The sequence below is a fragment of the Populus euphratica genome, unplaced genomic scaffold (genome assembly GCF_000495115.2).
Source record: "Populus euphratica unplaced genomic scaffold, PopEup_1.0 scaffold3.1, whole genome shotgun sequence".
NCBI lineage: Eukaryota > Viridiplantae > Streptophyta > Magnoliopsida > Malpighiales > Salicaceae > Populus > Populus euphratica.
The window spans coordinates 2,208,754-2,230,637 of record NW_011499847.1 but is presented as its reverse complement, the minus strand read 5'-3'; the positions used below and the strand labels follow the sequence as shown (position 1 = coordinate 2,230,637).

Sequence of the window (21,884 nt, the reverse complement as noted above, 5' to 3'; positions counted from 1 at the left end):
ATATTATTATATTAAATTAAATTATACAAAAATTAATCTTAAGAAGTAAAGTTTAACGGTTAGGCCTCAAATTTACCCTCTATAAATCACTATTTTGAATTTTATAAATTTTAAAATTACTAAAAACTTACATGATCATTAATTTTATAATTCGTTAAATTAATTAAAATACATATAAATTAATTAGTTTAAATATCCATATTAATTTTTTAAAAAATACAATACTTGGATTACACTGACTAACACCCCTAAAAAAAACCGAGTGCTAAAGCCAACAGCAACAGCCTAAAAAAACCTCCAAGATCTGACAAGGAAAGTGCATGGCTTCTTGTGCTAATATATATATAAAACCAAAATGCAATCAGAAGAAGCACCAACCAAACCATGTTAGAAGGTGAAGAACACTAGAGATGTTAATGGGGCTATATTTCTGCCACCACCTACCTTTCTTAATCGACTGTACTTTCTGTTACTTAAAAGTGGCTTCGTCTTGACTCTCATATAAAATAACAAGAAGCATCAGCTATTAATTAAGTATATTTAGCTGTTGGTTGTTTTTGTAATTGAAATTATATTTTGTTATTTTTTTTGTTTTAAATTAGATTTTTTATTTTTTTTATTATTTTAATATACTGATATTAAAAATAAATTTTAAAAAATATTATTTTTATATATTTTCTAGCAAAAAATATTTTAAAAAAACAACTAGTACATTTTCAAACACACCAAAATATAAAAAAGTATGTCAAAAGATTTTCCCCACACCCATTGGTATTATAAATTACTATTTTAATCTATGATTATTGTTTTTTGCATTTTAACCTTTTTTTTTTAATTATTGATTTTTTTAATCTAATCCTTATATATTGTGTTTATAGAAAGTTAAAGTTGATAATTTATTTTAACTTGCTTTTTATATAGTTATTATAATATCAAAACAATATTTCAATATTGGGTTGATATAAGAAAAATATCTCGGTATTGTATTGTAGTCTATTTAAAAAAAAATATTTCTTAAGTAAAAAATAATTTTAGAAAAAAACTAGATTATTAAAATTTGTAAAGTTAATAACTCGATTTGAGAGTTTGACGAGGTAAATCTAGTTGCCTTGATTTGCGGGTTTAGCATTAATCTTTTTTTTATTAATTGAACTCGATTATATAATTATCTATTTTTATTTTTCACATACAATTAAAAAAATAGTTTTAAAAAATATGTTATTGAATTTTAAAAACTCCATAACCCTATTGACAAGTTTAGCAAATTTAAATTTTCTTTATTTTTTTTTGTTTTTATTATTTAATATTCGGTTAATTGGGAATTAAGTTTTATAATTTATTTTGTTTTTTTATAAGGTTATTATAGCATTAGAAAAAAATCTCAGTATTGATTTGACGCTAAATTTTACAGTCATTTATTTTTGTTATCATATAATTAAGTACAAAAAAATTTATAGAAAAAAAAAGTTATTAATTTAAATAGAGTTTATTACTTGATTTACGAGTTTGACATGTTAACCATGGTTACGTAATTCACAAGTCTAACTATTTTTTAAGTTAGTCCTTTAATTTTTTAATTTTTTTATTTCATTCTTCTTCAATATTAGATTGGTTAGGAAATGGAATTTATGATTTATTTTTTTTATATACTTTCTATAAGGTTTAATGATATCAAATAGATATTTTTCTAGGATCGGTACTTGGTTTTGCAAACATCTAATTTTATCATAAAATTAAATTAAAATAATTTATAAAAATAATAAATTTATCAAATTCATTAAAGTTCATGTCTGAGATGGATCCAATATGATATCCTCTCAGCATTTAAAAAAATTATATTTTAAAAATATTTTTAAATCTATATCATATTTTTACCCATAAAATTAATTTAAAATTTGAGTTACATGATAAGTTGTATCAGTAAATTTTAAGATCTATTCGCTTAATTAAATTTAATAGTACTTTTAAAAAAATCTTTCGCTATCTTAACATTGTTTAAAAAATTTAGAAAAAATAACAGAAAGATCTAGTATTCTTTATATTAAGTGTATCTGCATCTAGTTTATCCGTAAACATAACACTACTGGTGTTTAGATTTTTGTTAGAAAACTACACCAACTTTTTAAAATATAAATCTGCATAAAGATCCGGGCTTCGATATGATGTTATTGAACTGCCCTTGAATTATTCAGTCAGAGAATATAATTGCGTGAGTTCATGGGTTTTGGCGTCCAAGGCTTGATGGTTTGCATGGTAATTAAATTAATTATGTCAGCGACTGTTTAAGAAGACATGGGTGGATCATTAGCAGGATATATGTGATACTGGAGCAGATTAATAGTCAACGAAAACATAAAATCATCTTTACACGGCAAAAATACAGGGGCATGTTCCTCCATGTTAGCCACCGTTAATTGAGGCGAGGTAATTTGCAGGCACATATTCAAAGACCTAAATGGTCATTGTCACTCCTAATGATTTGCTTAAGCATCAATTACTTGTGGACGGTAATGACGAAGAGTCCCATTATAATACAGAAGCCCAGTCTTTTCAACACCCAGCGACCTCCATTTTTTCATAAAGCAGTCCAAAAACCATCAGCTAGTAGGGCTCAGGAGCCCCGGAAATTGCTCCTTAACTAAAAACACGCTCAAAAAATGAACACGACCCGAGAATGCATGACATGCTTACAGCCAGATCAGAAAGGGACTCGACTGGTACAAGCGAAATTGATCCAAGAACATCCTCGCCCTTAAAAAAAGGATCCCATTGCTGTCGAAGCAACCCATAATGGACCTGTCGAAAGGTTTGTGTGCTTATTTTCTGGTGGTGCGTTGTTGGGCGCCCCAACTAATGTGAAGAAGACATCGAGTTTGGTAGGTAATCTAGCAAAGGATTAGGACTGTTCTCTTATTCGAAGTCCTGTGCTGCCCAGGTACGGGCAAAATGAGTTCCTCTCTGTAAAGGGACTAAGCTTTAGTCCCAAAAATTGTCCTTAGACCCAGGCTGACCATATCTAATCAGTTCATAAGCAGGCCCCAGCATATATTCCCCAAATCTTGGACTGTTTACTAATTTAATCAGTATTACTGTGTTTAGAAGAAACTGGGAGACAAGAGATCATGGGAGCAGAAGAAACTGCAACAAAAACAAAATGTTTTAATATTCCTTTCAGTCAAGCAATGTGTGTGTATATATATCTATATAGACATACGTACCCAGATGTATTGTATAATATACACATATGATTTGTCCTTTTCACCTTCATCGACTCTTGGTCGTTAAGCATTTTGACATTAGGAATCCTGTCAGCATTAAATAGCTACGAGTAGCCTGTAAAAGTCTCTCCATGTTACCAAGAAATACTTGAGACGTAAGACAGGTGAGAAAATTATCTTAGCTTGCTGGAAACGCTGGTTGCAAATTACACAAGCTCTGCACTTTTATCAGAAAGCTGATTGGTGTGGATTTTAGCTACTACAGGAACATTATTACGAGATGTATGTCATTATACGTAAAGATATTGATTGTTTGTATATGACGTTAATTTCTATAATATGTTTATTTTATATTACTCTACATGAAGAAAAAACTTGTAAAAAAAAGCACGTACTCCATGAACTACTAGCTGTTAAAGAACTACCAAATGTTTCAATTTCTTCAGTGAAAATGAACTTGCAGCTGCTTGTGCCTTGGTTGCAGCTCATGTGAAGCATGAATTTAGGACTGATATAGAAGAGATTGTTGAATGATTGTCTCTTTCCTCTCCAGTCTCCATCTACCACAAATGATCGTGAGATCTAAAACAGAGGGCGATTTATATTTGCCAAATAGGCCGTGAGGAAACTTTACAAGGTGAAAAGGGAAAACAAATAAGCTAGCCCTCGTTGAGAACTTCAATTAATTATATATGTTCCAATACGGATATATGAAGGCTTTTTCCATGTAAATAGCATGGCAATTTCACATTAAGATATATAAATTCTTTTTTCAATAATAAAAACCATGATAAATTGAAAGATTGAAGAACTGATTTAATATTTTTTTTTCTAAAAACTAAATAAAAGATAACAATGCTCATACATGTAAACTGTAAATTCAAACGATTTTTTTTAATTTTTTTGTCAAGGAAATTGACGTAGAATTGTAACTGAGAATCTTTAAGTATTTGAAGGCAAGATCCAGATTCTTACAAAGCAAGTGACTTGAGATGTGCTCTCTTTCTTGTAAGATATTTATACTCTGTCTGCCAGTCTGCTCCTCCTTGGTGGTAGGGAGAATCGAACACAGATCTCTAGAAAGATACAGAAGGAGAATGCCTATGTTTCAAGTTCTTATCGATCATGGGCCCAAAATATATCATCATTTTAACCCCATTTTCCTAAAGTACATCAACATGCACGTTTATGAAGAAATTAGAGTCAATAAAATTTAAAAAATAATAAATATATTTTTTAATAATTATCCGTTCAAATTTTTAACAACTAAAGGTGTTGTGGTTTATATTATTATTAACTTTAAAATTTATAAAAATTAATGAAGATATGCCTAAACTAATCAAAGATAAGTATTAATAATAAAAAAAGAAAATCTGAAGCCAACTAGCAATAAAAAATTAAATTAATCCAACGTTAGTGGTCTCTGCCCTTCACATGGTCTTGACTACCACTGACAGCACGCACAATCTCGTAATTATCTCCAAAACCAAGCCCTTTTATCTACTATAGCATCCTTTTAAACACCCACTTCACGGTTAAGCCAGCATAGCTTGACATTTTTTTTCTCAGTCTCCACTCCCTCACTTTCTCGCATTTTCTCTCACTTTTCGGGAAAATAATGTCCAAGTGCAACAAAATCCGGCACATTGTGAGAATCCAGCAAATGCTTAAACGGTGGCGTAGGAAGGCAAGAGTCACAGCGGGAGCAACAAGTTCACGTACTGCTGCAGCCCCATCTGATGTCCCAGTTGGCCACGTGGCAATCTGTGTAGGAGCCAGTTGCAAAAGGTTTGTTGTACGTGCGACGTACCTTAACCATCCCATCTTCAAAAACTTGCTTGTGGAAGCCGAGGAAGTGTACGGCTTCAAAAACACCGGGCCGTTAACTATCCCATGTGACGAGGCTGTCTTCGAAGAGATTATCCGGGCCGTGTCGATATCCGACCCGATCCAATCGGGTCGGTTTTTAAATCTTGATGAAATTAAGAGATGCTGCCACGTGGGATTGAGGGGGAATATTGAGCTTTTGGGTGAATCAACGCCGTTGCTTCATGGTTAGGTGGTTCTAGGTTGGCTCAGTGAGTTACTGAGTCTTAACGATGTTAATAACTTTTCTTAGAATTATTTTTAGGCAGTGGGTTTTTTTTTAACTAGGTTATATAGAGTTTGTTTTTCCCCCCTTGTTAGATATGCATGGCAAGTAGGGGTTGGTTTTTCTCACTAACCGAGTCATCCCGAGTTGAAGAAAAATGGGATGGAGAGTTCCTATCGTATTTATATTTATTTAATTGTAAATCATGACTCTTTGAACTAGTTGTAGAAGAGAGCGTAAAAAATTCGTGCTAGATCAATTCTATAATTAACGGATAATATTCTGTTAAATCTTCCTCGCGTTCTCCTATTTTTTCCCCTATTTAATTGGTACTTCTTCGTTGGAATGACAGTTTTGAATCCTGTGAAGCATGATTTGCCGTGACTTACCATCGACGTGGTAATTATGATGCAGCATGCCGTTGGTTCTGATGACTTTGCTCGGAAAATCACTTGGTATCGTAAAAAATGGAGAAATCTGATGGTTTTAGATCTTCTAATCAGCCAAATTAAAGGGGATTGCAGTATGCATCTAAAAGTCTTGATTTTTGTTGAGATGGCAAGTGGGTTTGCTGTACATTATCATTTAAAAATAAAATAAAATAAAATAACAGTTGTAATTTGAATATAAGAAAAGGTTGAAAATGTGTATTTTAATGCGGGGATGATTTGCTAAAAATTCGATCAATAAAACATTAACCAATTTTTTTAAAAAAAATATTAATTGTTAAAAAAACTTTAAAATATATATGCCTTGATTTGGAAAAGTACACTGTGTTATCAAATATATGTAGGTGAATGGAATTTTTATAATATATTTGTTTTCGTGATTTAAAAATATTTTTTAAAAATTAATATTTTTTTTAGTGTTTTTAAATTATTTTGATATATTTATATGAAAAATAATTTTTTAAAATTAAAAAAATAATATATTTTCTAATAAAAATTACGCACAATCATATTTCTAAGTATAATTTTTTTTCGCTAGTAATATTTTTTGACTTAGTTTAAAACATGTTCCGTCGAAGACTTTCAATTGAATCCCTGGAGAGGGATGAGTTTAACAACTCTACGTAAGTTTGTGTGATTCTTTAGTGTTTCTGACTCCTCAAGTGCGGAATTATAAATTACAAATTACAGGGTCTCCAGTATTGATAATTTAGTGTCCAAGAGTATTTTCTACGATTTATACGAAATGATTGCACGGACAGAGTGACTTTTGGCAATCTAATCAAACATGGAAGGTGGTTTTTGAAGGATAATATAATACGACTACTTTAGCTTAAACGCTATCACTTCTTTTCAACGCGGTTCGAAAAGGGTTTGCATTGTATTCTTTGTCAGGATAAGGTGGTTATTTATCCATTCAATTAAGAAGAGTATGTTTATATTGGCTGTTTTAAAAAATATTTATTTTCTAGAAACTTGGAGATACATTAAAATTATATATTTTTTATTTTTTAAGATTTATTTTTCATATTATCATCTTAAAAGAATATAAAAAAATAAAAAATATATTTTTTAAAAATACTTTTCAAAAGCAGAAACAAAAGGGCTTTAAAATACCAAGGTAAAGTAAGGTGCTGTTACTTTGCATCATGTCATGTCGCTGCTGCCACTTACTTATCATGGTACTTGGTCCCATCCATCTTTAAATTCCATCATAACTTTACCATCCCAAATCCAATAGATTTTATTAAGTCATTTGGTGAAATAGTCATACTTTAATGATGTCCTGCTTTGTAAACACACTATTTACTAAAATTTATATTTTTAAATAGCAACAAGATAATTGTTGTATTTTAGAATAATAATATTTAGTAAATGTCATGATAAACACTACATAATTATATTATTTTATTTTTTAGCACAATTAGGCTATTAATTAATTGGTTGATCATTTTACATATAAATTATAATTTCAAAAAAAAATTAAAATATATTTTATAGGTCAAAATTATCTTTTTCTAACTCATAAACTAAAAAATAAAATGTAATTAAAATTTTATATAGTAATAAATTATTTTGAGCAGTTAGATACGAACCTGTCCCGACTAAACAAGAGTTTGATCCAATTAAATTGTGTTGATGACGTAACAACTAACAAGTACATTTATATAAGTCTTGATCTAAAAAGAGGTCTAGTCATATTAAACTGTACTAACAATTAAACTGGACTAACAACTCAAAAGGAATTTAACTTTTGATTTAACCGATGGACATCACTTAAATTTTTATAAGAATTTCTAGAAGATATTTTCTATGTAATAGCCACCATCTTGTTACTCAAACAATTAGATATTTGAATATAAAAAATATTGTTAAAGTGTCTTAGTTTTGATAATTTTAAGAATTTTCTTATTCTTTTCGGAACTAGTTAAGTTATAAATATCATAGTTTGATTATGTCACATTTTAATCTATGTTAATTTTTTGAAAAAAATTTCCCTATCAATTTATCATTTTTTTATTTTGCATCCTAATTATCCAATTTGTCCAAAATTTAGTAACAAAAACATTAAAATATTTTGAGTGGAAATACTATAAGTGGACAGTCTTAATTTTTTTCTATTCATATTTTTCTATTTATTTTTCTTCCTGTAACTGTACTTTAATTTTACAAAATTAATCTCTTGTAAACCATAAAAAATATTTTAATCATGAGTAATGGACCATCACAAATTTTTTTTTTTTACATTCATGCTCTTTTTAGTTATTTTACTTTTTATCTAACAATCACAGTGCAAAGTTAATGCTTAATAAACTCTGAAATAATGTTTGTAACTATAATAAACAAGTCAAGCAGTACAAGATAAAAAAGATATTTAAAAAAACAAAAAAACAATACAGTAAAAGAACGTAATCCAACATAGATTGTAATAAATAGCCACTGTATTTTCTCTGTGTTTTTTTTTTTGTTCTTTTTTCGAGCCCAAGCAATACGAGGATAGCCAACAGACGAGCAATGAGAAATACTGGAGTAGAGCAGTAGAAGCTTACTCTTGCAATCAATGGCCAAAACAGTCTCCAGGTTTGCTGATAACATTCGACGTGTAAATGCTGCTTGATGGCCCCATAATCATCTCCGAGTGACGAGTCAGTCAATGGTTGCCCGTCACGGTCTGTTTTGTCAAACAATAAACCAATCATCTTGTAAGAAAAAGATTAGGCAAGTGTTCTTTTCATTCATTTCATCTTATCTCTCCTGTGAATGGAATCTCCTGCCCCTGGATATTAAAGTAGATAATTTCTCCCGACATCACGATCAAATACAGATGCAATGAAGAAATCCATCCCTGGGTAGAACATTTGATGCACCGAGGCCATCCATGCGCGACCTCAGGTAAAAGGTAAGTGCACACGAAACGTGATTTTATCAACACCTGTCACGGATCACAATTCCAATGATGTTTTTGACCATTTTTAGAGAGATGGGTATCATTTCAATGTTTGGAACGCCCAGCATCGATGTCTAAATCTTAGTCCCGTCAATATTCAGACTCTCCTCTGACCTCAGAGGATTTGGATTTGACGTTTATATATATATATTTTCCAATAAAAACGTTCAAAGCAAACAAAGTTTTTATTTCCGACTCAAGAAATTTAAAACCATAACAAATTAAGATATCTAGCGATACCCCATGAGCTGTTTGTGATTTCAAAATAAAAATACATGATTGGTATCTTAAAACTCAATAAATGACCTATTTATTATTGTATTTCAAAGATGTTTTTAAAAAGTATTGTTTTTTTTTTGTTTTTTTTCTTAAATTAATATTTTTTTATATTTTCAATTTTTTAATATAATAATATAAAAAATATTTTTAAAAACAACAACTACTAAACTTTTAAAATTTCCTGTAAAGATGTTTTCTTAGAGGTTCATAGCGATAAAGCTCTGTTCATCTCCATTTGGGTAGAGATGCATATATGCAAAGACTCCCCACAAGCAATGGCGGAGCTACGAGTTTTAGATTGGAAAGGCCAAATTAGTAAAACAAAAAAAAAATTAGGGCAGGCAAAATTTAAAATTTTTTATTTTTAAAACTAGAAATCTAATTTATTAAAGGAAGTACCTCTACCCCTAGGACCCCCTGCCCTCTTGGAGCCCATGTTTCAATAAAAAAAGAAGTATAGGCTTGGATGGTGCATGGATATTTAGCGGTCGAGATTAGATTTTTTGGGCGCTGAATTAGCTTGGTAAAGGGATTAGGGATAGTTATATGGAGCCCATAAGCCCAAGGAATCCAGACTTTCCTTGGATCCTGAACTCTGCGAGCCACGTGCCTAAGACGGTCTTGAAGGAATTTAAACTTGTCTAGTCTAATCGACACGTCACTTTTTCAGTGATTGTTGGGTCAGATCAAACCAAATAGGGCCCATCCCATTCACGATCAAGAAACACAAGTGGCAACAAGTCTTTTCCATCCGTTCTCAAGAAAAAATAGCCTTTTTATCCCAAGTGCCCAACGATGATTGATTGATCGATTATAGTGAACAACTTTGGACTTTTTTTTAATATATAAAATGTATTGGAAATTTTTAATTTTTTAAATATTTTTATACCATTTTAATACGTTGGTATCATACATAAAAAAATACTTTAAAAATTAATTTTTACCATATTGCCAGACATGCCCATAAAATTTAGAAAAATTAAAGCTGCAAAGTTTTGTCATATTGTAAAATTCGGGACATGATTAATTTATTTCTTGATTTAGAATAAGTTATGAAAAAAATTAATTTAAAATTAATTTAGTTGATTTGATGTATTAATTTATAATTTTATTAGATATTTTATTTTTTAAAAATATTGTTATTTTATTTAAAAATTGAAAACGAGTCAACTAGTGTAATCCACTTAAATTATATGGATTCGAGTTCAATAATCTTGATAACAAGATCGGACAATATAAAGGAAAAAAAATCCTTTTGAAATACTTAGAACATATATAATCAAGTATGTAAGAGAGTTGTGGCTCAGTGATTGTTGGGACTGCTTGCTTTCTTTCGAACCTCAGTTCGAGTTCTAATGGGAGTGAGGTTGGCAAGTTGTTCCCTTCCTGTTTCTACTGGGTTCTCTCTGTGCGATATGCTTGTCATTCCTGCAGTGCTTTACCTGCTTACTGGGCTTGCAGGATATTCAGTGGGCTATGAAATTAATCGTGATGCATACAAATTAATCCGGACATCCATATTAATAAAAAAAATAAATATGTAAGCTTCAATCATATTAACGCAGGGCAGGACATGTTTGATTGACCACAAACCAGTAGCTACTGGATAAGGTTATAAAAGTTTGGGTAAGAAAAATGTACTGTGAGGATTTGTTGTACAAGAAGACTTTTTTTAAAATTAATTTGTTTTTTATGTGCTATGATATTGATTTTTTTAAATAAAATATATTGTTAAAAAAATCATCACTATAATACTAAAGACACTAATTTTCTTTGGTAGATTGTTTGATATATATCGTAAAGATATATTCATGGCGAAGTATTGCTCTCTGTAATTGCCTCCGTAACGTCCCAGGATTCCGTGCGCTCCTCAAATCCAAATGGCCTGCAATGCCAGGTGGGCACAAATCTAATGCTATACTAGTTTCAATAAAAGCCCATCTGCAGGGCAACAATCACATGCAGCTCATCCCCAGTAACAGTAATACCCAGGCTACCCCAAACCAATAACTGACCATCCACGTATTTACATCAAACTTTTAGGTGTCCTTTTCAGTGTCCCTTCAGTTATTATAATACGCAAGAGCGCAGGTGAATAGGTGCATAATCGTGTCCTTACAAAAAGAAAAAGAAAAAAAAATAATGTACAGAAATGACAGGCACCACCAGTACAGATTCGTACTTTTCGGTAACAAGACAATATTGTCCTTATATTTTTGTACAGCCCTTACTCCTGGCCTCAGAAACTGAATGGGATGTTTCTGGTTAAAAGTGGAACCAACATATTATCAATTCTCTGATAACGATGTTGCTAGGACACCTTGCTTTTGGGACCAAGGTCTTCTTTCGTTTTAATATTTCGGTCGTAATATTTTCGCCCTCCAAGGTTTTTTTTTTTAACAAAGGTTGTACTGCTTCAAAATTACCATGTATAATTACAGTTTACTTTTACTGAGAGAAATTCTTTTTTTTTGTTTTTCCAAAACTAGGACTGCATAAGATCGAACATTCTCACAAAAGCTCTTTTTTTCTACGGTGGTGAAATTGAATCATCAAAATAGGGGTAAAAGGATAATTTTATGGGATATAAATGTCAATATATAATACCAAACACATCCGATATTATATTATATATAATCAAGCTACTAAGCTACACCCATCCAGCCCTAGCACGCGAGCCAGAAATGCGATCCAAGCCAATCTTTCTTCTTTTTCCTTTTCTTTTATATTTCCATTGTTTATTATTTTCTCAATATCAATTTCCTTCAAATCATTAATGGTTATTTTTTTCTTTATTTTTCAAACAACCTTACAAAAAATAACGATTATTTACCACAATTTTGTTTTCTTGCTTAAAGATTAGAATAAAAAATAATCATTGCTTTTTTTTTAAATTATTCGTCACACAAACTTCTAGAATGGTAATAATTATTTTTTTTACAATAAGACATTTGTTTTATAATTAATAATTAATAATTGACTGATATAAAATGCATAGTTTTTTAAATTTCAATGACAATAACACTAAAATAGAGTTCATATATATAACACTTAATTTCTTCCTTAACATAATATCATTCTTGATGTTTTACTTGATGTTTTATGGTTGATTCTTGTCTTTTTTCAATTATTAATTCTTCCCATTAGAATTTTAAATGATAAACATAACTGATTATATATTTGGTTTTTTTATTTATCAAAATCAAATGTGTTTATATTCATTATCACACGTGTGTAGTATCGCGACGATCATTTATCCTAAAAAAATAAGCATGTACGTTTATCTAGTAAAATACAAAAGAGACATAGAATTCTTACCTTTTATTAGTAAAATATGGATTAGGAGTCGCCACCTAGTACTTGATCATTAGGAATCCTAACTAGATCCAGGAATGGGAGTACAAAAACTGGTTGAGTAAAGAAAAGATATTAGCATTCTAAATACACCCTACCTAAGGTAAACTGTATTATTTTTTATAGTCTGATAAATTTTTTTATTAATTTTAATATTGGAAATACATTTTATGTATAAATTCGTAATCTCTAGCATTAAAACTAAATAAAAATATTTTTTGATGTTTTTTTGAAATATTGATCAATGTACTTTTGACTTTAATAAACTGATTATTAAAGCTAAAATGCATGCTAAAATATTTTTTTGGTGTATGATAAAAACATGATATAATTTTTAGCTTTGAGATATTTAGCCGTACAAAAAAAAAATATTTTTTATTTTTAATTGATAAAAATCGAATATTTTAATACCTGATTTGTATTGTTACGGTATATTTAATTGAAATTGGTTAGCATGGTCAAACATAATGAAGCTGGGTAGCACTGGCCTAACATAGAGAAAACAGGTCGGCACTAGCCCAACATAAAAAAAATGGACCGGCATCGGCCCAACATAAAACAATATGGGCCGACACTGGCCCAACATGGAAAAAATCTTCTTCCTCAGCTTCACGTGTCTAGGGGAAGAAGACCCACAATGCCTTTAAAACGACACCATTTTGGCCCTTTTTTTTTTTTAATAAACAGTAGATGAAATGACATTATTTTGAACAAAACATCCTGTTTTATTTAAATAAAAACGACGTCAGAAAAGTATTAAAGTCTAAATTAGTCCACAATATATAATCTGCTCAATCTAGTCCTAAATTGTAAAATTTTAATTTAAACATCAATGCAATTGCATCATTGTCGAAAATCAAATAGTGGCCTTGTAGTTGATTGTCTTTTTCACTTTGATCCTTAGTATTGAATTTATGCAATTTAACCTTTAATTGATCAATAAATTTTTAATTTCTTCAATTTAGCTCCTGATTCGGTTTTAATTACAGCCCTCTATTCATGCGCCGTTTCTAGTTTAGTTCTTGGTTTTGAATTTCTTCAATTAAGTTCTTAATTGGTCATCAAATTTCAATATTTATTCAATTAAGCCCCTGATTTAATCAAATTAGCTCTAAAAATTATAATTTGACCCTAAAACTTTATTTTTTTTTCAATTAAAACCCAAACCGACTTTAAAAATTAATTTTTCTTACAATCAAACCCTTTATAAATTCAATTAAACCTTCAATAAAATTTAATTGAGTTCATAAATATCTGATCTTGGACTTTTCTTCCTCAAATTAAATTTTCTTTATCAATTGAACTCTCATCGGTCGATAAATTACTGTCAAATTTTAATTTTTATATTTTTGAACTTTCATAACCAAATTTTAACTATTTTTGAGCATTTTAGCATCCCTTTTCCACTGTTATCATTTTTTGGTTTTTTTTTTAAATATTTATTTTTGATTTTCTTATATTTTTTATGCAGGAATCCAAAAATAGATTGTAACATTCATAAAGATGTATTTAAACTAAAAAACACATATGATATTGAGTACATAAAATGCATATTAAATTTAAAAACCTCCACAGTTAACTTTCATGTTGATTGATTAATTATTATTTTACTCTCCTAAATTCCCAGAATTATTCAAATTTTTAAATAGATTTTATAAGGTTATAACTCACAGCAATGCACGAGACACTATGTCGGTGTCTAAAAGACTAGGCTGAAAACTTATCAAGATTAAGCACGCAAGTTCAATTATTTCCCAAAAGATAAACTGTGATATAATTTATTTCTTAACCTTGACTAATTTCTCACAACAAATAAATAATTATGAGTTAGGAGTAAATATTATTTGTATAAATTAGAAATAACTAATCAATATATGAAAAAACTGTTAGATAAATGACCAGAACAAAAATTACTTATCGTAATTACTATGAGTAGTCCTAGTTTTGGTGATAAGAACTTTAAATTACTAAGATTAATCAATGCTTCTATTTTTTTTTCAATTGAAAATGTAGTTTAGATATTTCTCTCTGAGAAATAAGAATTTATTACAACTGAATTAAATGGGTAGTGTATATCAGGAGATTTCAGTTCTTGTATGTAGGCTATATATGGCGAGGAATATATGTGCGTGGAATATTAGGAGAGGGAGTGGAGTCGTGATGATGGAGTAAGGCTCAGAAGTTGAAAACGAGATGAAGAGTGAACAGCAGACAGTTAGTCCGACAAAACCAACTCATAGTATCTCTTCAAATATATTTTGGAGCCCAACATGGTATCCCCACTCGACCCCACCCCACCTCACCCACACAAGCTAGTGGCTCTGCTTGTTCTTCACCGAATTCATGGAAAAGACATGAATTCAATTCTTTTTAAGTAATTATACCGATTTCAACATTAACAACGACGGAATCAAATACATACAAATCAAGAATTGGACAAGGTGCGCGCAGTTGATCCATGCATGTTTCAAGCTTTTGTTTTCGTTGTTGTACATGAGCAGGATCCGAGGGTTGCCAGCTTCAAATGAATTTCTCTGTATTCTATGAATATACACTTCTTTATTATTTTTGTATAGTGACAGTGATGATAGTAATAATAATAATAATAATAATTAAAAAAAAACATGACAAATACATAGTGGTTCACAGGTCTGTCGATCAATTTCGGGACTTTCTTGCCGTGACAAAAGAAGTCTTATCAATGACATTCAATGCCGTCCCGTCGTTTAATGGACACGATACATCATAAAATACATTGCATGTTTCAACTTCATCTTCCTTAGCAATGGTGACATGCAAGGTTAGCATGTTCCAAGTGCTGTTTAATTCGTGGTCATGGAATGAATTAAGCTCTGGGAAAATATGGGTTTTTTTTTTTTATATATAATGAAGCTTGAACAATTAAAAATGGTTTGAAAACCAGAGGGAAAAGTCTACATTATTGTACTGTATTAATTGTCAAGCCATATAATAAAAAGGGGGTCATGAATTAATTATTTAGCTTGGATCAGTGTCATTTCAAAACCATAGGAAACATAAAAGAAGAAGAAGAAAACATAGGAAAATCAAAACTATTGAACTGGCCTATCAAGTCAAGCCATAGATGCTTTTCAAAAAAAAGGGGAAGCTCAAGCCAAGGATGAACATGTCTTCTCTTCGAAAATCCATGGTTGTCATACAGCTATATATATATATATATATATATATATGTTCAGAACACACACACTTACGTGTGTGAAGAAAATGGTCTCAGGTTCGAGTTCTTGGTTGCTCGTATGATGGCCACTGGAGGTTTACATGATCGTTAACTTCAGGACCCGTGGGATTAGTCATGGTGCGTGCAAGTTGGCCCGGACACCCACGTTAATCTAAAAAAACAAAAATAAAATCGATATTTGTTACCATAATTTCTGACCGGATGTCCATTATTTATAAAGGAAAACATGCATGAAGGATCGATCAAAAATGATTTGTACGAATCATAATTATCTCAATAATCCATTATATAAATGCCGAGTAATGTTACGTTTTTTAAGAATTTGTCCATGTATGAACAATATTGATCTTACTAAATATTCTTATTGAAATCACTTTGAAAGATGCCATGCGTTGATCAGTACTACTAAATCCCACAAATTTAGAAAAGGTTGGAATTTTTTGAGAAGTGGTTTCAATAGAGCTCGATCTTTCGATAAAATGGACAGTTTACATTATTATTCTCATTAATCATGCACCTGGTATATATTAGTCTATCCGAAGTTACACTTTCTATAAGAGATATGAAACCATAGCAATTATTCATGTATGCTATAATTTTTTTTTTTTATATATATTTGTGTGTGTACTTTTCCTTCAACGGTGGATCCCAGTTTCGAGAATGATTAAAATGAGTAAAAAGGACCTGACTTGATATGTTTAAGGGACATGTTTAATCATTAATCCTATCAGATCTTGACTGCTCAACTTCTATGAATGTACCATCGCACTTTATTGCTGGCCTGCTGCTTAGTAATTTGGCTTATAAATGCTCACAGAGACACCAGTACATCTTAGACAAGTCCATTACTGTGAGAAATGCACCAAGGCAAGGTAGGTGTTCATTACAGATGATGGGGATCGTGGGAAATTGCATTCTCATGGTCAGAACTCGAACAATAGTACATGCAGTTACTATATAGTACTGAAACTAACTAGAAATTTATTTGATGTTGGAAGAGAAAAATATGTAGAGTCCAAATTGGACAGACAAGGCTCCTTCCAGGAATTCACTCGGAACGTGGGGTGGGACATTGGGGACAAAATCCTGAAGAAACATGTAGTAGCCAACTGTAAACTTGTGCCCATAGATTTAAATCTCCAACTCATTTTTTCTGAGGATTGATTTGAAAGACATGACAATTTTTATTGCTCAACCGTATTTGGGTACCCGTGAATTTTGTCTCTATCATAACAAATGGGTTAAGTTACAATCACTTAGGATATATGGGTATACGAAGTTTTCTTTTTTAACTTCAAATACGATGAGAGATTTTAATTTTGGTTTGTGCAGTTGTTTTTGTTTTAACTAACAACGCAAAGGGACAAGGGGCCCTAAATAACTAAAGCCAGGTGCTGCTGTTTTGTGTGGGGCTCATTTTGGGCATGGGTGCTCGATTTTGTAGATCTAGATAATGCTTCACAGACTAGTAAACTGTAGATGCCAGCAGGTACGTGAGACAGATGCATGGATTTATTACCAGGAAATACATACTTTCAGGTGAGAAGTACACACTAAAATTGTGAAACTTCAATATTTTTTCGATCTCTCTCGCCAATGGGGTAATTGCGTTAACATAAACTTTAGGGCTTGAGACAAAAAAACTTTCCCGAATTCTCTATATTAATGTACTTTTAAGTCCAGACAAATAAGACCCATTAAGGAAAAAGAAAGAGAGAGATGTAAGAACATATGGGTATCAAACAACATCAAAGCAATAATGGGGCTAGATATTTGTTCTTGAGGAGGAAATTCTATGTGGATTTTGTGCAACAAAAGATATTCTCTCGGGGTTAAAGGAATTGGAGAAAGCAGTTGTGTGTTCAATTGTGTTTGTCAGGGCTTCTTTTGTGGCTGAAAGAAAAAAGAAGGCGAATTAACTCTGCATTAAAAGAAAAGGAGAGAGGACCAGCTAACCATAGGCAGCCTTTGCTCCTATCTAGTGGTCCAACTATGATATATAACCACTTAACATTCAAGATTACACAGAGACGGGTTCAAGCGGGTTGATGATAGATTGATAATTTTGCAGCCTAGCTAGCTAGCTAGCCATGCCCCTAAAAATGTCTCCTATGGTTGGGTATGAAAGTTGCAATTCATGCAATGGTTCGTTTTTGGCTTTTCCACTCGCAGAGAAAGTGAAAGAGTTTCATGCAAGTCATGGGTTCATTATTATTGTCATAATTACCATTGTTAATTTCCTTTTTTCCAAGACCCACAAAAAGTATGAAAGCTTTAACTGTTTCTTTTAGGTGGGAAAAATGTAAGGCTAATAGTTCAGCTGACCTTAGTGATATATCTCTTCTGGGGCTATACACCGGACCATGCATCCATATACATGCCCCACTAGCAACCTCCCTTCAATTGTAGGATTATTGGCCCCATCATCTCCAATGGATCACCCAGGCAATTCTGCAGATCATCTACACATATTATAATTGCTAATTATTTCCTTGTAGCTTTCCTTTGTATAAAGCATAGGGCTTGAAAGTGACAAACTGAATATAAGAACTTGGCTTTTCTATTCTAGAAGCCGCTAAATATATAGTGGATCAAAGGGTTACAACTTACAAGTGTCTAACTGTCTATCTAGCTAGTAGTTCAGACGAATAAAACTCTCAAGGGCTCGGAGCAAGACGGTGATGGACCACATGCATCTTAGGAGGATAAGATATGAGTGATGTTGGAGTCTTAAGCGATCATTCATGGAGTATATATCTCATGGATTTTGAATATATATTGAAGTTCATTTTAATGCCAAACAATATGGAAACCTACCCTTGATCCGTGGATTTGCATTCCAATATTAAAAAATAATATCATCATTCCAAGAGGATAGAGCACCATGTTCATACACAAAAGAATCATGAAGATCAAGCAAGATTAATAATTTGTTTTCAAACAATACAAGGATTAATTAATCTACTTAAACGAAATTACTCTTTATAATTCAAGATTCATATATAGAAATAAATTAATTATTTTTTTAAAAACACCAATTTAGACACCCAAAAGAAAGAAAAAACATAATTTTAGTATAAAAACTAACGGGAGGATATCTGAATTTATTTAAAATATTGAACTCTACATGAAGCACCGTCTCTATTTTATTCTCCTATCAATATTAAAATAAAAATTGGTTGATGATTATCATGAGCATGTGATCTCAACATTGACATTTTTAGCTAATGATTGTTACTCCCTTCTCTTTTTGAGACAGACTTCTAAGTCTTTTGCCACTTGTTGAAACTAAAAGAGAAAACCCTGACCAACTTGAAGCTACACATGAAAAAGTATCTGTTGAAACAGAATCCATATCGAAGTCCAATGATCCAACATAAAAGACAAGTTCGTTTTGGAAGTGACATTAGTTGCAACATTTATAGTTTCGTTTATCTAGGATTAAAGTTGCATAATAAACTATTTGTTTACATGGACACCATAAAAAATATAAAATAAATTTAATGCTTCAATCATTCCAAAGTAATTTTTTTTGTAAATAAAAACATATCATCTTTATCTCAATTACTTTTTTCTTTTATGTTTCAAAGCTAGCTATTTCTTGCCTGTTTAGTATTGTTATTCCCAGTGTTCTTTTAATTGAAATTGTATTAAAATATTATTTTATTTGTTTATTTTTAAAATTAATACTTTAAAATCTTTTAGGAATATAAAAAATTAATATAATATATTTTTAAAGTAAAAAATCACTTTAAAAAACATATTATAATATTTAGCGTTTAGTATTATGATATAACATATTAAAATGATTTTAAAAATATATATATAAAAAATTAATTTCAGCCAAAAGCAAGCTTTATGCTTTGCCGATTCATACCCTAAAGAAACATTCAATAACGTTTCCTTCCCATTTTTCATTTTCTCGCGAAAGTCGCTACATTTCCCACACTATTCGAGGAAACCATGGAGTAGTCTTTTGTGTGAAACGCAGTATTAGCTACTAAGCAATTTGTAAAGGTGACATTTTCACTAGGGTGATTCTGTGATGTGTCAGGCGTGACTTTATGGGCCTAATAATGTGTGATAATTAATTAAAATCATGCCGTTTTTGACTAAGAAAAGTGAAAAGAAATCAAGTACCTCCACTTATTAATGCACGGGTAATTATATTTAAGCATCGGAACAAACCACTATTAACCGTGGTGATTAAAGCAATTAATGCAATGATTTCTTACGATAGAACTGATAGTTCTCAAGATTCAAGGTTGCAACCATGCCAAAGCAAAAGCTCCAACTACTCCTGGCGTAATTTTTTCATGGGCTCCAACTTAATTAGACTGTATTGAATTTTATCTGAGAAGACACCCAAACAGTTAAAAAGATTTTCACTTGAAAAGTTAAGCTTTTTACCTTGAAAAATAAATAAAATTGACGGTACTAGTATATAATATAATAAAATAAAAAACTTGATCATTGGATTAACTAACTGGAAAGTGATGCATTCCTGACTTGCATTTGTCAGATGGTTGGAACTGGATAGTCTCCAAAGTATTTTTTAGAATTCTAAACAAGATTTATTAACCATGATAGCAAATTATTTTCAAGGGCAAGTCTGCTTAGTGGAGAGTGCCTTCAAACTCAAACCCCATAACAGTAAACTGATGGTCCGTAAATGCTGATGTACCCCCAATTCTCTGACAAAATTATATATGGTGTTGGGAGTGTGCTAATGGATGCACTTTTCTACAGCCTTAAGCATGTACTTGATTTGATTCGACTGAGTGTCTTGCTTTGCCCCTGTGTTTTTCCAGCCATGCACATGAGATCTGAAGTAGCAGATATGGAGAAAGAGAGAGATTTGTAAGTTAAAAAGGTAAACCCTTTGCATTAATCCATAAACCTTCTCTCACAGTGGTGTTAACAACTACATCTGCGAGGAAAACCAGAGTTTATACAGATCAAACCCATGCATTTTTTCATGGGATCTAAGTTAGTAATTAGAGACACAAAAACCCAGCCGGGTTTAAAAGAGAAAATACATGGAAACAAAAAACAATATCACGAATCACAATGGAGAAGATGTTAAAAAAAGAGAAACTATAGGGCAGCTTCGTCTTAAGCCATCTACTCCAAGCAAACATACACCACCATCACACTACTGATCATCTTTTCACCTTAGCATTGAGGTTAGAGATCGAAAAACCACTTCTTCACAAGGGATAGTAAGGCCCATATCATGATCGAAACCAAATTCCTCTTCTGCTCGTTGAAGCAAGAATTGAAACTCAGGGTGGCTCAAGAATGAGATTGGAACAATGTATCTTCTTCTGTTTTCACCAACATACACAGCAAAGTGGCCTTTTGGTACGTCAAGTGGGAGGCCATCATCATCATAGCCGTGTTTCTTGCCCAAGCTTGAGCATCTCTTGAGAATCTGCTTAAGGACGGCTGTTTGAGGTAGTTTCTGTGATTTTCTAATGGCCATTTGGAGTTTGAGATGAGTGGTGAGGAATGGTGAATGGTAAAGAGAGATAAGAGCTGGAAGTAAAAGGTAATGGTGGTGATGGGAGGATTGGAGGGTGATGGTGGTATTTATGAAGAAGGTAAGGGAGAGAGAGAAGAAGAGGTAGTGTGAGATAGATAGGGAGAGAGGGGTCATGTGGAGTGTAGGGGTAAAGGACATACCACGGGTATTTTGGGGTCTGTGCTGATGAGGCAAGGACATGGTGGGAGCCAAGCCTATAGGGTTTGCACTTCAATGTTGGCCCTCCTAATGACACTATGGACCCCCGCTCGCTCTCAGCTTTAATTTTCAACTTGCATTTTTCAAAAAAATAAAAAAAAATGCCTTGCATTTACATAAGCTGATGTTTAATGCCAGTTTGTTCCTTGTGTTCCATCCTTTTCATGCTGTTTTTCGGTGCATGTTCTATCATGGTTCAAGTGTGAAGCTCCATCCTTCATACTACGCCGCTAGCTAACCCCCCGTTTCAACTCATCACCTTCACTTTGCAATTGATTGCCATCTTTTACAGTCTTCCCGGTTCACAAAAACCCAGATCATTTTTGCCTCGTAGTTTTCATTTCTGTCTCTGGTGAGAACTCAAATATATAATCTTTGAAAGAAAGATCTCCAACTTCTCAACTAATTTGTCCACAATACCTTGGTCTTATGTCTTCTGTTCCCTTGAGACAAGATAACAGGGCCACTCAACTTTTCAATCTCTACCTACAAGAGTCTTCAGTCTTCATTGCATATAAATTATCTCTGTGTTTATTTGAACTTCATTTTTCTACACTGTTTACTAATCTCTCTCTCTTCCCCCCC

The 21,884-nt window shown here is 31.7% G+C and overlaps 2 protein-coding genes and 1 long non-coding RNA gene across 3 annotated transcripts in view; 2 read left to right on the top strand and 1 right to left on the bottom strand.

Annotated features, from left to right (window-relative positions):
• The first annotated feature begins 4,762 nt into the window (after window positions 1-4,762).
• Window positions 4,763-5,600, top strand: LOC105141528 (auxin-induced protein 10A5-like). The gene has a single exon (XM_011048776.1). The coding sequence runs from the start codon at window positions 4,837-4,839 to the stop codon at window positions 5,275-5,277; it is 441 nt and encodes a 146-aa protein (XP_011047078.1). The 5' UTR covers window positions 4,763-4,836; the 3' UTR covers window positions 5,278-5,600.
• A 2,828-nt stretch (window positions 5,601-8,428) lies between these two features.
• Window positions 8,429-21,884, top strand: part of LOC105141505 (uncharacterized) — a 19,377-nt gene continuing 5,921 nt past the window's right edge. Inside the window, exon 1 of the long non-coding RNA XR_845397.1 lies at window positions 8,429-8,770. This is a non-coding gene — a long non-coding RNA (uncharacterized LOC105141505). The remainder of the gene's footprint in view (window positions 8,771-21,884) is intronic.
• LOC105141486 (SAUR-like auxin-responsive protein family) lies at window positions 20,414-21,221 on the bottom strand. The gene has a single exon (XM_011048723.1). It carries the CDS (start codon window positions 21,213-21,215, stop codon window positions 20,727-20,729), a length of 489 nt encoding a protein of 162 aa, XP_011047025.1. The 5' UTR covers window positions 21,216-21,221; the 3' UTR covers window positions 20,414-20,726.

Bases quoted from the DNA above. Each gene is read 5' to 3' on its own strand.
- LOC105141528 (XM_011048776.1), top strand. From the start codon at position 4,837: ATGTCCAAGTGCAACAAAATCCGGCACATTGTGAGAATCCAGCAAATG.
- LOC105141486 (XM_011048723.1), bottom strand. From the start codon at position 21,215: ATGACCCCTCTCTCCCTATCTATCTCACACTACCTCTTCTTCTCTCTC.